General features: G+C 30.0%; 1 protein-coding gene across 7 annotated transcripts in view; it reads right to left on the bottom strand.

Annotated features, from left to right (window-relative positions):
* Nucleotides 1-17,496, bottom strand: part of Dyrk2 (Dual-specificity tyrosine phosphorylation-regulated kinase 2) — a 395,412-nt gene that overhangs the window by 48,163 nt on the left and 329,753 nt on the right. The window contains exon 1 of one of the 7 annotated variants that reach the window (XM_075356132.1): nt 6,035-6,053. The exons of the other annotated variants lie outside the window; for them this stretch is intronic. Coding sequence (XP_075212247.1) covers nt 6,035-6,037 — 3 coding nt within the window. The 5' untranslated portion in view covers nt 6,038-6,053. Of the gene's footprint in view, nt 1-6,034; nt 6,054-17,496 lie in introns of those variants that run through there. 7 annotated transcript variants of the gene reach the window in all.

The following is a 17,496-nucleotide window of genomic DNA, read 5'->3' as shown; positions in this document are numbered from 1 at the left end:
ATATTTTCTTGTGATGACAAGAATTTGGTGTAACTTGTAGTGTTAAATATAATTTGCAATTCGCTGGACTTAAACATAGTGATGTGCTACACCATATTCGGTACAGTAAAAAAAAACAAATTAACAGGAAACTATTTAATTACTTGTTTTCCCAAATAAATCTAATATGAGTTGCTTGTTGTTTTGAGAATGATTATGCTATTTATGGAGTAGTTTGTTTATCGTATGTAATAGCTTAAAACGTATCTAATTTTTTCCCTATGAAAAATGTTTCGTAATGGTAGCAAACATAGAAGATAACATTAAATGATCTTAATTTCTGTACTTTAAACAATCTATTCATCCGATTAACTGTAAAAAATTATTTTCTCCAAAAAGTTCTAATGAGCTCTCATGGAAAAAAACAAGTCGTAATTTTTCTTTTATTTTAATTATTGTATATTAAAAAAAAAAAAAATAATAAAAAGTTTACTTTTTGGTGTAAGTGAAACAACAAATAAAGTAATTAATTGTTAAAATTTTGATTAAAATATGAAAAATAATTTAACAAAGTAATTAAGTTGGTGACCTTAGAATAGCCTATAACTGAATCGTGCCCTCTCAGATTTTAACTGGAAAATTACCATTGTAAGCTTACAATCGTTAAGTGTAAAATTTAATTAACAACAAGGCCTAGATTTGCAATATTACGGTACTCGGTATAATTATAAAAGAAAACAGGTCAAGCCGTATTTCCTTAATAATAAACACAGTCGATGAGGTACACAGGAATTAAGTTATATTTTCAAGTGGACAAGTTATTACTGCAAGCTTAATTTGATACAGATTATAATTTAGTAATTCAGAATTTTAATACCCATTTATCGTAAGTATTAAAGAACGTTAAAACAGGCACTACAAATAATATTAATTTAATACTTAAATTATAAAGTAATGAAATAATACTGTGGAACGGAAGCCTTATAGTTTTGGTAGTAATAGATGAATAGATTTACGTGTGAGAGTTTTAATTGTATTAACGCAACTCCTGAAAAGTTACAGGAACTAAAACGAAAATACTTCATTTGCGTGTATCGTAACCTGTAACAAAATATTCTAGCATTACTTTCTGGAAGAGTGTAAAAAGAAAGGATCTACATAATAGCCGGATCCTTTACGCAAATTTCATAATCCTAATATTCATAATTTATTTATTTTTTTTAACCTACCTGCTCTGAATAATTTCTAATTTCTACCGTACGATTTACCAGAACTTAACTCTGTAATTTATTTACACTATATGCGGATACATATACATATACAAATAGATCAGAAAATACTTAGAAACATTTTTGGAGCAGTACTTAGAGCTTGCACACGGCTGAAGAGACCAACCAAAGAATTATATGAATGAACAGACACACTCACAGACATGATCAGAAAACGCAGGCTTACATTCTTTTTCTGTTTAGCCTCCGGAATCACCGTAAGGTACTACTACTTCAGAGGATGATATGTATGAATGTAAATGAAGTATAGTTTTGAACAGTATCAGGTCGACCATTCCTGAGAATTGTGAGGTTAATTGAAACCCAACCACCAAAGAACACCGGTATCCACGTACTATTCAAATCCGTATAAAATTGCCTTTGAATTCGAATTCTCGACTTCGAAATTAGTTGATTTGCTATGAGTTCACCAGTAGACAAATCCGGTGCGTTAGGGTTCCGGTTGTTAGAAACAGAATTATGAACACCAAATTTAAAGTGAAGAAAAGAAGAAAACAGGATCAAAGTGAACAGATCAAAGGAAACAGGAATTAATTCTTGTTAACGATACTTAAGTTAAAAAATATTGTATATAAATATTGTAATAATATTACTTTTCTAAGGATAATAATAGAGTAAAATCTTTGCAATTTTATTTCGTTCAAAAATTTTCACAACTGTAACATTATTACAGTAAAAGTATTTTTTTTACTTTAAATATCGTTAAACGAAATTATTTGGCATCAAAAATAAACACACTCGATCAAAAAATTACCGTAATACTGGATCAAAGCAGTTTTCGAAGTCGAGATTTCTAAGGTTCAAATCCAACTAAAGGCAGTTGTTATTTTTATACGGATTTGAATACTAGATCGTGGATACCCGGTGTTCTTTGGTGGTTGGGTTTAAATTAATCAAATATCTAAGGAATGATCGACCTGAAACTATACAAGATTACACTTCATTTACATTCATTGCATAAATTAAATTTCCACCCACCAACAATTCAAAAAGTGCAAATCCCATTACTTTTGGAGTTGTTAACCCATCTTCAGCGATTTTCTAAAAGATGTTAATTTAAATACAAATCAATAATCGTAACGTGAAACATGACGTTATTGTCTTATTGACGTATGAATTAATTTTTTTTTTTTTGACGACCGACTATTATGAACATAACAGTTTAGTTAAAAACTATTATTATTAATTTGAATTTAAATTAACATCTTTTTAAAAAAACCTGAAGTCGGAGTAACAGCTCCGAAAGTACTGGGATTTGTACTTTTTGAATTGTTGGTGGGTGGAAATTTAATTTATACAATTGTATAAACATAAAACATTTGGTACCAACGGTGCCAAATGCTTAGTAAATTAAATCTACATTCACGCACATTATCCTCATTCATCTTCTGAAATAACTTACGGCGGTTCCGGAGGCTAAACAGAAATAAAAGAAAAACGTTTTCAATAACCATAGAACAAACGAAAGGAAGCAGTATAATCCTGCAATAATTGCGTTTTAAATGACAAGACAAACAGTTTTATCAAGAATAAGAAATTCTTTATAAACACATTCTTTAACACAGTCAAAGAATGAAGAGATTTTGGGAAGAGAAAATAACTTAGGATCGCACAATCATGAAGCATTCAAGTTCAAACACTGTCTTTAGGGCAAAAATGTATTAATTTTTTTCACACACACACAAATTTTTAGTTAATATCCGACTAAATATTGGGTTTAGAGATTCGGTAAACACGATATGTTACTCGATGAAGCGGATTTATTATAATTTTATGTATTTAAACATAAAATTTATCAAATTATTATCAAAATTTCCAAGAACCTTTTAATGAATCAATAATTATAAGCAATAATATAATTAATTAAATTAATAACATTTTAATTTCATGATAAATAACGTTTCTCAAAAATTAACTTGGAAATTAAAACTTTTCCTGACTTACGCTGAGTACATTCAGTAAACTTTTCTCAAAAAGTATACATTTAAAAAATTTACTTTTAAACAAGCGGAAAATTCAATAACTAATCAGCAGGAATATTTTTTCATGAAGTGTATATTATGTATGTGTTTTTAAATAGAACAACCATAAAGGTTAAAGGTAACCTGACATGGACAGCAGTCAAACATGAATGGTGCAGCCACTCTTAAGAAAAAAATCATCTCATGCTAGGCTTATTAAAGAATGTGAGATGTTAGGTTCTTTCAGGTTACCTTTTTCATTGACCCGAAATTGATTGTTGCAAATCAACATTCCAAGGTCACTTATAATATTATAAAAATTTCAAAAATTCACCAATCGAATGATTACTAAAAACATCAGAAAAATCATTCAAAAAATAAATTAGTTTTAAAGAATATAATTACTCATTTAAATTCCATTTTGTATAAGAAAAATTCAAACATATGAAAAACTTTTGTTTGTTAAATGCATATTTATTTTTAATACCCGTATTTATCTTATACAGTAATGAAAAAGTTTGAATGAAATAAAATTGTAAAAATTTTACTACATAAAAAAGAATTTTACCACTTAAAAAAGAAATATTATTACAGTAAAAGTAAGTATTTTTTATCTTAAATATCTTTAAACGAAATGGTTTAGCATAAAAAACAAATACACTCAATCATAAAATTACCGTAATACTGGATCAAAGCAGTTTTCAATAACCATAAAACAAACGAAAGGAAGCAGTATAATCTCGTAATAATCAAATTTTAAATGATAAAACAAACAGTTTTATCAAGAATACAAAATTCTTTAAAAAACTAAAAATTTACCATATTTTACTGAGAAAACACGAACGTATAAATCTTATATATCAATCACCGTTCAGACAACAAAAGTTTTAGAATAAACGAGTTTTTATAAAATATAATCGTTGAAAATGCCACCGTTGTTGTAGCTTTAAAGAATGTCAGGCATTTCTGTTACTTTACAAGTAGTAATCCTTGAAGAAATATCCCTTCATAGCTGATAACTCACGTTTTACTTTAGAAAAAAAAATTCTGAAACACGTGACAAAATCTATTTATAATAACAACGACGACAACGTACATAAATGTTATGTGTTTGAATCATTACATCAATTTAAAAAATCACAATAATGATTATTTAATGAATGTAGTTAAATTGTTTTAAATAATAAATTAACTGGTTTTAATGGCAATTTTAAGACTTAAATAATTATAATAATTAGATTAATATTAATCTAACGGAAAATTTGAGTTAAGTTCTATTACACTGTAATTCGATATCAAGAAAAAGCTATATTTGTTATAATCAAATTCATTCTCGGAATCTAGATCATTGTTAACTAAAAAAAAAAAAAACCCCGCACTACTGTCTAAATAATGAAATAAGAATAATCTGTTTTACTAATTTTAATAACTAAATTTTAAAAAAAGTTATAAAATACAGAAATATAAAGAATATGACCGAGAATTTACTTAAAATTACGAAATGAAAATAATGTAATGTAAAATGGAAAGAATTATGTTAGAAATACTTAAATATATTTTTGTAATATACTGTACAATTCATCTCACCAAACGCCTTAAAAAACGAATCATAAAGTATTTTATGACCACATATTCAACAGACCAATTATTTTTTATACTTCGAAATAAATAGGTGGATGAATTTTTATTTAAATTAAAAAAAAAGAAATGGTGCTTATTTATTTAATTACACGACTGCCCAAAAAGGAGTGTAATATATTTAGGGTGTATGTTTGTTCTACTGTAGCAACTCAGCGGCTGAACCGATTCAGATGTATGATCCCGCATTGGAATTCTTACGTTACCGGGAGTGTTGTAGGCTATATTTAAAAAAATATATATATATGTTTACACATGTTTAAATATATTTTAAAAAATTATACTACATAAAAAATACACAAAATTGTTACCTGCACGTACTTTAATTATCCTACATAAGTAATTACCCAATATTAAAGAGCAAAGTTTTTTTTTTGGCAGTCTTGTTTTTTAATTTTTATCTCTTGTTTAAAATATATAACAATTATAAAGTAATAAAAACAAAATATCTCCAAAAAAAAGTTTATTCTATTTTATTACTGATATCTTTCTAATTGAAAAATTTCAACTAGAACTGTCAAAGAAACATAAATTCATTAGTAAATATCGATATACAGCTATATATAATATTTATTTTTTCCTGAACGATTCCTCAACACAGTTTTGAAATTAAAACTGAAAGCTAACACAACAAAATACATAGAGATAACAACATAAACCAAAGTCTGAACCGGAAATAGATAATTTCTGTCCAGAATTCCAGTCAGTATACTGTACCGACTGAGCTACAAGACAGGGAATGATAACTATTGTTCAAAACAGTACTTTTTCGCCGAATTCTAAGTAGGAAAAACAGCTGAAAATTAAATAGAACTTAGCATATCAAACGAATGATAATTGTAAATAATTTACTCATTTAGAACCGTAATAAAATCTCTTACAGTCATAAAAGACATAAAATCGCGCAAGCGGCCTACACTAGTATAACCATTAATATAATTACTATAATATTAATCACTTAACGCAATTTAGTTAACAGAATACACTTGACGATTAATGGTTGTTCGGTATATGATTATTTATCGAACAATTCACTATACAGATTACTCTACATATCACGTGTAAACGTATAATTACTAATATAATTATAATTAACAATAAATATAGCATTATAATAAAATTTAAAAATAATATTTTATGATTACATAGAAAACTTTAAAAACTTACCATAATTACAAATATATTGTAAAAGATAATATTTGTAAAATATTTTCATCAGTATTTACGTATATTTAAGACTATATTACACAGTGTTATCGAAAAAATAAATATAACGTATCAATAATAATTCAAAAGATACTTTACGAAAAATCTAAATGAAACTTCAAATAACTGAAAACAGTAAATATATCACAGTAGAAAGAAAAGTGGAGTACAGAACACGAAAGTTATTGGTGGTAAACTAAACAAATATACAGCATTTATTTTCTGCACTTTTCAGTATTCTCAGTAATTTTTAAAGAAACACGTTGCCTCACGTGAGTTGAAACTAAATTAAATTACAACCATAGAAAAGAAGATCCTTGAAAAGAGCAAACAAAGCCGATGGTTTTAGTTACATCTATATTACTAAAGTATTAAATTATAATATTAAAAAAAAATTAAGCTAGTTTAAATAAGTTATAAATACAAAATATATTTAAGGAAGTATAAAATAACTTCCCCACTAAATTACGAGAGAACATTAATACGTTATTTGATAACATGAAGGGGTACACTAATTTGGTGATTTAATTAAAATAATGTTGAAGTTTTTTTTTTTTAGATAGTAACGATCATTACAGATCCTGTAGTGAACAGACTAAAGTTTATTACTTATGCTAAATATCAACTGGGTTCGATGGGCTTGGCTTGCTTATTTGCAAAAGTATATAATTAACACACAAAAAAAATGTAACTGTAATCACTTTACTACTCATTTTCCTGAGAAAACCTCAAACAGGACGATTGTTATTTTTGATAATTGTGATATCATTCATAAAAATGATTTTTGTCAAGTCGCCTACAAACTTTACATCGATTAGGCAGTATTAAATTATAGAACATTTTATTTGTAAACTCTGATTATTTAGATATGAAAATATTTTATTTAAAAAAAGATTTAAATTATCCTACATTTATCAAAAAAAGGTCAAGAATATGTTTGTTATATTGTTCGACTGATACCAATTCCAGACTAGTCGAATATAATTTCACGAAATAAATATTGAACGATTCGTTTAAATAGCAAAAATGATTCTGTTTATTTAATACAACCAAAATAGACACCAATTACGGTCGGATAAAAAAATAATTCAGCAGAAACAGTTTCAAAACTTAAAAGAAGGATAATCTGATCGGAGACTTCTAATAGATAACAAAAATTATGGTCCTCCTTCTCTCAATGAATTTCAATTATTCTTTGGTTACTAATGTTTGAATTATTATAGTTCAATCATCAACACTGGAATTTATTCGCAGTCTTCTGTCTTAATAACTTACTTGTTATCCTAATCTATTTTATATGAATTACAATATTTTTTACATTTTTCATCGACTGAAAAAGTTATGCAAAAGTATTATTATCCATAAAATTACAAACGTGAATAGATAGCGATTTTATGAAACGGTTTATAATCTTGTAAATGCTAATGTAGACACAAAAAAGAAAACAAGGAAAAATAATATATTACTAAAAATAATATAATAAGCTAAATTAAAATAAATTAGATATTTGGAAACAAAAAAAAACTGAGTTCAAGGGCATTATAATGAAATAATTAAACAAAAATAAAAATATAATTATTTTATTATTATAAAACAATAGACTGAAATCCAAGGTTTTTATAACTTATTCAATACATCCGGATTAAATGATGAAGTAAGAGGTCTGATTTAGTCGGCACAAAAAATTAATCATACTAGTGATTAGTATTGCAGTAAAATACCATCGCATTAATACCTGTTTTATTATTATTTTCTCCAACCAGTTTTCCCAACCAGGCACTAATACCTGTTTAATAATAAATATAAATTCAAAAGTAACTTGCAAATGAAAACGTAATACTTTTATTATAAGAAAATGAGTGCAAAAATTCACTAGTTTTAATCAAAGATAATACATAACAATCCTACATTTAAAAAAAAGGTTTGCGCACGGTAGGAAATATTATATCTAATCCAAATAGAATTTGATCAGATTTTTCATTTATTTGTAAGATACATTCTAATAAATCAAACTATTCAAAGCAGAAAATGCGACTTGTTCTAAGTTATTTTAAACGTTCATTAGACGTATAAATAGTAAGTGGTACCAATTATCTACCGAGAATCCATATTTTCCATAAGATACTTGAAACAAACTATTTAACTAGGTAATAACAATAAATTAAGCCGTGTCTACCCTCATACCATGCTTTCTACAGAAAATATGATAAACAAATTCGACTGGTGGAAGTACTTTTACCACCACGTTTTAAGTCAAATACTAACTACTAGCCGCTAACAAAAATGACAAAAAGTTTGATCGATGTAAGACATAGCAAAATTTTAATTTTTCGACCTTGAATATCGTGTTCTCGAACAAAAATATGGTATAATTTATTGAATACTAAAGCTTTGTAGCAATATAAAATGCAATAAAAATAGAAATAATGTGAAAATTTACAATTTACAATGTTCTTCGACCATTTTTTAGTATAAGCCCATATTAAAGGAATAATCCTATCTCGGAGAGAAAAAAACATACCATTTTGGCAGACTAATTGATTTAAGTTTAATTATTTTGATCAGATATAATGCTCGTAGTTTTCCCCCATCTTGAAAAAAACTATACATTTTAAACAAAATATACTCTCATTTTACTTATACTCAAACTAATCATGCAAATAAATCTAGTAAACATACCGATATCTCTACCTAACATATCGATCTCGCAGAACTGTATAAAAAAAATTGCACTGCATAAAAACTACGACAAGAAAACATGTAGTACAGAAATAACTGCATCCGAAAAATATAAATTACCAAACATTTTGTTAAAAATAAGGTTAAACATATTAGCAAGTTAAATAACCAATTATCTGCACTTTTTGCAGTAATAAGGAAACTAAAGCCCTAAAATTTACCCCACGTCCGGGGCAGGCAACAGCAAGGTACTTTCACTTATGTTGACCAACAGGGAAATGATATTGCTCAGGAGCTCTCTGTGGAGTACGGGATTGGCGGTCCCGAGCTGATCGCGTTATGCTTCTCGGTTACAACGGGGGACGGAAGGCATGACCGTGGTCTGTTTTCTGCGAAGTTGGGCGGAGTGCAAACGGGGAGTGCTTTTCTTTCCTCCCGGCGGAGGAAACCGGATTGATGTGAGCTTGTTCTGCCGAAGTCTAGCGTCGCTAAGTGCGAGTCAGTCTCGTCTGCCTTTGGCAGGGATTTCCCCATGAGTAAGGGTGTTGGGCATTACACGCTTCTGAACACAACAAATAAAATTTTAGCTGATTGTACTGAACAGAATAAAGGATCCTCTTGAAGGGATATTAAGAAGGAATCAAGAGGGAATAGGAGTTGTAGGGAGATGGGAAAGAGGATAAATAGGGGGAAGAGGAAGTACACGAGAATGAATGATGAGGGAAGAGATCTGATAAGAGGAGGTGAAGGAGTTTGTTTATTTGGGGAGTGTTGTGGACAAGAATGGAGGGACCAAGACTGATATAAGGAGAATAAGTAAAGCCTTTGGAGCAATCATTATGTTGACTAAGATATGGCAAACAAGTAGCTTTTCTGTAAGGAGTAAGTAAAGGATTTTCAATTCAAATGTCAAGAAAGTGTTGTACTGGTGTGAATCGTGGAAGCTGAGCAGAACGATAACAAAAAAGCTTCAAGTGTGTGTCAATAAGTGGTTGAGGAGAGTATTGGAATTGAGGATATCGCTGACTTCATAACAAATGAAGAGTTATGGCACCAGTCTAAGCTCTTAGAAGTGCAAATCAAAAAAAGAAGTGACGGTGGAGGATCGGCCACATTCTTCGGAAGGAGGTTGGCGAGGTGGCTAGGCTTTACCCTTTAGGTAAGCCCTAAAGGTGGCTAGGTGGTCCTAGGTGGTAAAGGAGATGGCTAGGCCCTTTAGTAGACTTCTGCTGGTAGAAGAAGGTTAGTAGGCTGAGTAATACTTGCAGGAGTATACTGATGGTGGAGCTGAGGAAAAAAGGAAGGACCTGGAAAAGAGATCAAGAGTGAGGCGGCCTATTGGCCGCCAACCTCTTGATCTCTTTCACATGCGAGCCAAGTGGAGAGGAACATTGAAGGCTCTATGCTCCAGTAGTAGTCAACGGATTAAGAAAAAGAAGAGGGATATCGGAACCCTTACTGCTACATGCGAGCCCTGGGACGTTGGTACAGCGGGTGAGGTAGTACCTGACTCCCCGGCCCGGGATAAATATGTAGGCGGCCGACTGGGGAAAACTCTGGCAGGATAAATGATCCGGGGGATGCCCAACTGCCTCTCCACTGACACCTTACGACATATTAATTGGCAACTTTATTTCATCGAAACTTCAACTTCCACAATTTCTGTGTCAGAAGGTCCACATAAAAACCCTCTCCAGGAAAGCCTTTGTCTTCGCCAGTGAAGCGAAGGAAGAGTTTGGAAACTCAACGGAGTTTGGTGATATTGTAAAGAAGGATCGAACTAAGTTTTGACTAAAGGATAGTGAAGTGTTACCAAAATACAGGGTGTCCCATGTAAAACGCATCCCATCAATCACTTATCCATGAAATTTCAAAAGTCAAGCTTACTCCCCTACTCGTTACTGAAATGGACTCGTCCAACATCTGAACATCGCGGTGACGCAGTAGAACACTAACAACAATGCAATCATAACGTTCAGTGTATTGCTAGAGACAAGATGGTGTTTTCGCTAGATGAACGTGTTTTCATTGTTGAGTCGTACTTCAGTACGAAATCAGTGGTTGCAGTGCAAGATTTTTTTCGCCGTAAGTACCCAGATAAACCAGCTCCTAACAAAACATCAGTATTAAGGTTAGTCGCAAAATTTAGAGAGACTGGTTCTGTTAATAACAAGGAACACAAAAGATCTGCGTCAGTATTGAATACAGATACAGTCACTGAAATCAAAGACCGATTACTCGCCTCGCCAAATAAATCGATCAGACGTTTGTCTTCTGAAATTAATTTGTCTAAATCAACTGTTCATCGGGCGACCAAACAATTACAATTACGACCTTATCGCATTCAAACGGTTCATCAAATTCTTGAACCCGACAAAGAAAAACGGCTACAATATTGCCAACGGTTCCGTCGATTTCTGCGTGAGGGAATTAATGTTATGGATTCGTTATTTTTCACAGATGAAGCATGGTTTCATTTGGATGGCTACGTAAACAGCCAAAACAGTAGAATTTGGAGTGCTGAAAATCCCCACGTTTATCACGAAAAACAATTACACCCGCAGAAGTTGGGCGTGTGGTGAGCGATATCGCGGAAGAAAATAATCGGTCCTATTTTTTTCGTTAATGCAGAACGATATCAGGATATTTTATTTCAGTTCATTGCACTCTTGGAAGAGGAAGACAGACACTGCCGGCTACAACATGACGGTGCGACATCGCACTACGCAGGTTCAACTTCTGATTTCGTTGAAGAATTCTTTGGTAATCGTGTTATCGGTCGAGGCTTGTGGCCACCAAAATCTCCAGATTTGACTGCGGCGGATTTTTTTCTATGGGGTTACCTCAAAGAAAAAGCCTACAGCAACAAACCACGAACACTTGAACAATTGAAAGTCAATATTGAACAAGCTGTATTAAATATCCAGCCACAAACTTTGAAAAAAGTTGCAAGAAACGATGTAAAAAGAATTGAAGCTTGTATTCAAGAAGATGGCGGCCACTTCCAACATTTACTCTAAATGTAAGGTAATGGATGGTAATAATAAAAATTACATTTACATTTACACATGCCTTTTTATTATTTCAATACCTACCAATATAAGGTTGGGTTGCGTTTTATATGGGACACCCTGTATTTGGTGATACAGAAAAAAGGAGATTGTACTAAAATCAGTACTTTTGCGATTGGTCGAGGGGTCACAGATGCTGCTGGAAGATCTGTTAAGGAGGTAAGGAAGAGTGCTATGCAACTATTTGTTGAAACTTGAAACCGTCAACGATGTATAATCGTCACGGCTACTCACGCCAAGAAGATAGGATTTATAGACAATGAGGTTGTACCACATAATAGACTAAATACCTTCAAAAGAGTAGCTATGTGCAGGGATTTGCTGAATTGTACAGAAGATGAAACTGTAGAGAAACTCAACGGACAAGGAGTTGTCTCATGTCGATAACTAACACACCACAAAACGCTGAAATTGTACACTCCGCTTCGCACGTCTTGACGTTCAATAAACCCGAGTATCCCGAAAAAATATAAGCTACTTTTCACAGAATGGATGATTGCCCATTCATCCCGACCCCATTGCGGTGATTTGGATGTCATAAATTCGGACATACAGCGGCGCGATGCACTAGGAAACAGATTTGTGCTTGTGAGACCCACTACATCCGAATCCACCGGTTTGTGTCAATGCCATGGGCATCACTCTGCGAGATCGATTTGTAACGAGGAAGCAGCAATTCAGGAGGTATAGACCATTCAAAGATCAGCTACTTCTAAGCTATCTGGAGACAATCGAATGCTGCGTTTTATGCTCACTTTTCTACAGCTTCTGTACTTCCTTTCAACTAGAGGACGTAATCTCTGACCTGGTACCAACTCTAGCATACATGGTCAAACATATCATTAATAACAAATTGAAAAGTCGACCGATTAGAAAAACTAGTTTAGTCCACCAATTAGTTAACTAGTTTTCTAATTACAAACCAGTTAGAAAAACTAGTTTGTAATTAGAAAAAAGCAATTGTCTCCAAACAAAAGATTAGTTGCAAAACCGAGAAATAAGCCTCTGACTAGTCGAAAGGTGAAGGAAAGTGAAGCTAAACTGCATAAGTCTGAACATAATACACTGACGGTAAAAGAAATGATGCCACCAGCAAGAAATCCTACGTAATTTACTAAGAAGGATCGAAAATACCATCTCCGAAATCTTGTGAGTTTATGACCCTGAAAACAGAGATGGAGGCTGTCAGGAGAATAGAGAAAAAGGATAGCCTAAGGGTAAACCTAGGAGATAGATAATATGAAAATAGCTAATTATATAAATTTTTTGACGAATTTTCATTAAGGATGAATTTTTTAAGAATTGGGGGATTATTACACCCATTTTGACAGATATGACATTTCTCTGAAATGGAACTATATTTTTAAACGGTAAGGGTAAGGTATACATCCTTGTCATCTCGTGTACTTTTGGAGTTTTAATGTTCTATGATAAGTTTATTTCTGGATTATCTGTCTGACAAGACTACTCTTGTGAATAGATCGCTAGTTATTTTACAAGGGAGGGAATCCTTTTTGTTTGGAAAAAAGCTAATGACCACAGAAGTCGATGCCCAGAAAAAAAAAGAAAAGAAAACTAAATAAAATCTTCAGGAGAACTCGGATATCAGAGTTTACAAAAAGTTAAACTGTCATTATGTTTAACTAAAATTTTACCTTAAAGTTTAATACACACTTATTTCTTTTCTCATTAAAATTTTCCTAGCTTAGGTCCGTCTATTTTTCACGAGTTTTTTACTTCCTTCACGTTTTTTTATTTCTGTTATCGCGATAAAAGTTTTGAAATCGTCTGTTTTCTTATCACAATAACTATTTGTATAGTTATATAAAATATACAACAGAATTCGAAAGATAAAAAATATGTTATTTGTGTAATTAAACGAAAGGAGGGAATTTCATTTCGTGAGTAAATGCTCTATGTTTAATGATCTAAAATTTTTAAGTAACAGGAGCTTTAGTTCCAACGAATTAAAAAATTACCTAAATGGTATGAAACTGAACAAAACTTAATTTTTCGGGTAGATGTATAAAAATGAAATTGTGAGAGGATTTTATTTTTAAATAATTCTCATTTTCTATTACCCATTGTACAGTACTACAATTATATTAAAAACAATATTATTAATATAATATGATATTGTTTTGATATAATAATTAATAATATTTTTTCTTTATCTACTATAGTTTTTTTTTTTTTTAACTGTATTTCATGTTATTAATTTTAAACATTAGTTTCCTTGGCAACCCCTACCACGGTCACTGACTCAGAGTACTGCGAGTTTATCTTTTTATTAAGTGCGTTGTATCATAATATTTTGCGTAAATAGACATTTTATTATTATTCTACTATAAAACGGTATTACAAGGTCGGACGGATATGATGAGCAACGATTTATAAATAAAACAAACTTCATCACTGTGAAAATTTTGATTTTAATTACAGAGAGGATTATGTCTGGGATAAAAGAGATAATTAAATTTCTGAAAGACTGTTAACTATATTGAAACACACTCGCCGTTTATAATACTTTGATGAAAATAACTAAAAGAACTGTAATATTTTTATGTAGTCCACAATAATAATAAACACAACCATAAAGCAAAAATCAATTCAGAATTTTTTTTACAATAGTCGCGATTAATACAATATCTTGTAAAGTAGGTCACATAAAAAAGTAAATTGTAACTAAACAAGCCATAAAATTAAAATACACCGCATTGACAATTATGATCATTGCTATAATCTAATTTCATATTTAGTACAAACGTTGAACCAACGTTGTTTAGAAACCAACGTTGAATTCATAACAAAATGTTATGTAGAGCTGAAAATTATTTATAAGTATCACAAAATAAATTTTTCTACAAATTAAATGTTTAATACAATTTTTAATTTTTTCAATAAAAAAGGTATATAAAATTATTATCCTAGTAATTTCTCTTAAATTGTTTAATAAACAAATAACGTACAATGAGTTGAAACTCGGAAATAGCCATCAAGCTTTTATTCAAGAAAAGTAAAAAAACTTTCTAGTTTATATACAAAGATGAAAGTCTACATAAAAATCTAGTTTATTGAAGTTTTTTAATTTGAACAAGAACACGTTAAATTGAAGTATATAGTAAACAAAAATAAAGGAAAACATCTTCTTAGACTACGTAGTAAAAAACAACATAGTAAAACGTGATAATAATATATGAATCTCGCTGATTAAGAAAACAATAAGTTTCAGTGAATATCCGAGGAGTAACGCGTACAAAAAAAAAAGAAAAAAATTGATTAAAACTTCTTGTTTGGGATAAAGCTGAATAAATCGAAGTTTCAATTTTCAGATTCTATTTTACTGTGAAGTTGAATATTAGTTCCTAAGATATTTATCTTAAAACTCCTAAATATAGTGTTCATAACTAAATACTTGATTTACAAATTAATAATTGAATTGAAGTTATTAATTACAATCATTTCTATTCCTTCTTTGTCATATACACCCGCGCAAGCGCGAGACTACTACAAACAAAGGGAGTGACATAAATGACAAAAATTATGGAGTTTCAATAATATAGTTTTCAATGTAATAAAAAGGTAAAAGATAGATTGTAATGAATAATTTAATTTAATATATACACTATAATGCAGTATTACTAATGCTTTCTAATTTTAATACATTTTGTTAATATTAGCAAAATGTCATATCAATATCTACGTCTAAGGAAAAATTGAAAAATCATACAAAGCAAAACAAAGAACAAAAGTTAATATTACGTACAAAACAAAGAAGCCTTTAAAAATAAAGAATAGAGAATATTTTTCTACCTTCTGACAAATTTTAGATAGAACGATCATGATTGAATACTCTAGCAGGAATTTTATTTGTGAGTAATGAATGGTTAAATATATTTCATATTTTTAAGTACATTCTAATAAGAATTATTTTTAAAAGAATTTTTTATTTCCATTTCTTAACGAAAGTTCATAGATGAATTCAGAAAAGATGTCTGTGATATTTTATTAACTTATGTCATTCTACAAAAATTTCAATAGAACAAATGGTGTAATAGTTGAAACATGTTAAATTTCTCTGTAATGAAGTTATTGAAACTGATGACAGGCTCCTTTATTATTTTAATTCTAGGACTGTTAAAATGAAATATTTTTAATGATTTCGTAAAGGGAAGTTATTCTATTTCAATAGTTATAATATAAAATTTAATAAGTCTCATTTTACGAAGTATTTTTTTAACATTTTTATTACACTTATAAATTAAAAATAAATTTTCAAAAAAAAAAAATATTAATAATATATTCTTCGATCTTTAATATTTAGTTGCAAATTCGAGAGAATCTTTTCTTATATGTCATTAACTTACATTAGAAACATACGAAAATCCTTCAACATTAGTGATCGGTAAGATGACCTATCAGATGCGTATATAAGTTTACTTTAACAAACAGCAGGTGTTGAAATAAACCGCAGAAGGACAAGGTTGATATATAAAGTTGACTGATCAGGGCAACATAACGAGGAGAAAGAAGAAGGTAAAATAGAGAAGATATACGACAAAGAAATGAAGATGAAAAACAAGAAGGAAACGTGTTTCTATTCTGCGATAAACTGAACAGGTCGGTTCAGTTCTTCTTTTGTAAGTATAAATGTAGTTCCTGGTAAACCTCACCTTTAGAAACAATGTATGTCGTCTCTGATCGTATCGGAGTCAAAATCGATTTATATTTGTAACTACAATAATAAACTAGTACGATATAATACAGCACATCTGCATGATATTTATACATGAATTAAACAATGTATTCGTATAACTGATGATAAATAATTGACGTGAAACATAACAGAGGTGTATAAAATGAAATAATATTTTCACGAACTTCCTGTAAATAATGATAAAAAAAAAGTAAATAAGAAATTGTGTCATCCATATAATATATTTAAACGAAATTTCAAGAAAGGATTATTTAATTAACTTAAAAAAAAAAACAGTTAGTACTTTTTTAATGTTACAAACGTTAAAAGAATGAGAGTAGTTACTCATTAAAATAAAACTGGAAAGATTATTACCATGATCGTTTTTTTAAATACAAAATAAAAAACTGTCAAAGTATTTCCCAGCTGTCCCATCACTTAATAATAAAAATTAAGAGTTAGAGCCTAAAAAAAGAAACAATATATATTATTTTTTTAACGATTAAGAATAAATTACAAAAAAAGTTTCTAAAAATATTCATATATAGGTAAACTTAACAAATTTCCTAAGTGAAGTTTTCTCAGCCCCTTCACGAAAATCTAAAAAAAGAAAATTTTCAAAAACTTTTCTGTGTACGAGATCGAGGATCTAGTATTTAAAAAAAAAATAGAAATTTCTTGATAGTTTAATATATGAAAACTTTCAAAAAATTTTTAAACCGAAGGGAACAGAGCAAAATAACAAAAAAACATATATTTTAATTTTAAGAGGTGTGGGCTGATTTTTTTGAAAAATTCTTTTTGGTTGCATTACATATGCATTATAGGTAACAAATTTGCTTTTATAACATTTTCTCTAAAATTCCTGTGAAGAAATTAGAAAAAATTGGTTATTTCGCGATGTTTCCCACCCTCTTAACGATCTTTGAAAAAAATTAATATGATCAATGACCGATATATATAAAAATTTGAGCCAA

Source organism: Lycorma delicatula, chromosome 2, assembly GCF_047948215.1.
Source record: "Lycorma delicatula isolate Av1 chromosome 2, ASM4794821v1, whole genome shotgun sequence".
Classification (NCBI taxonomy): domain Eukaryota; kingdom Metazoa; phylum Arthropoda; class Insecta; order Hemiptera; family Fulgoridae; genus Lycorma; species Lycorma delicatula.
This window is presented reverse-complemented; position numbering and strand designations above follow the sequence as displayed.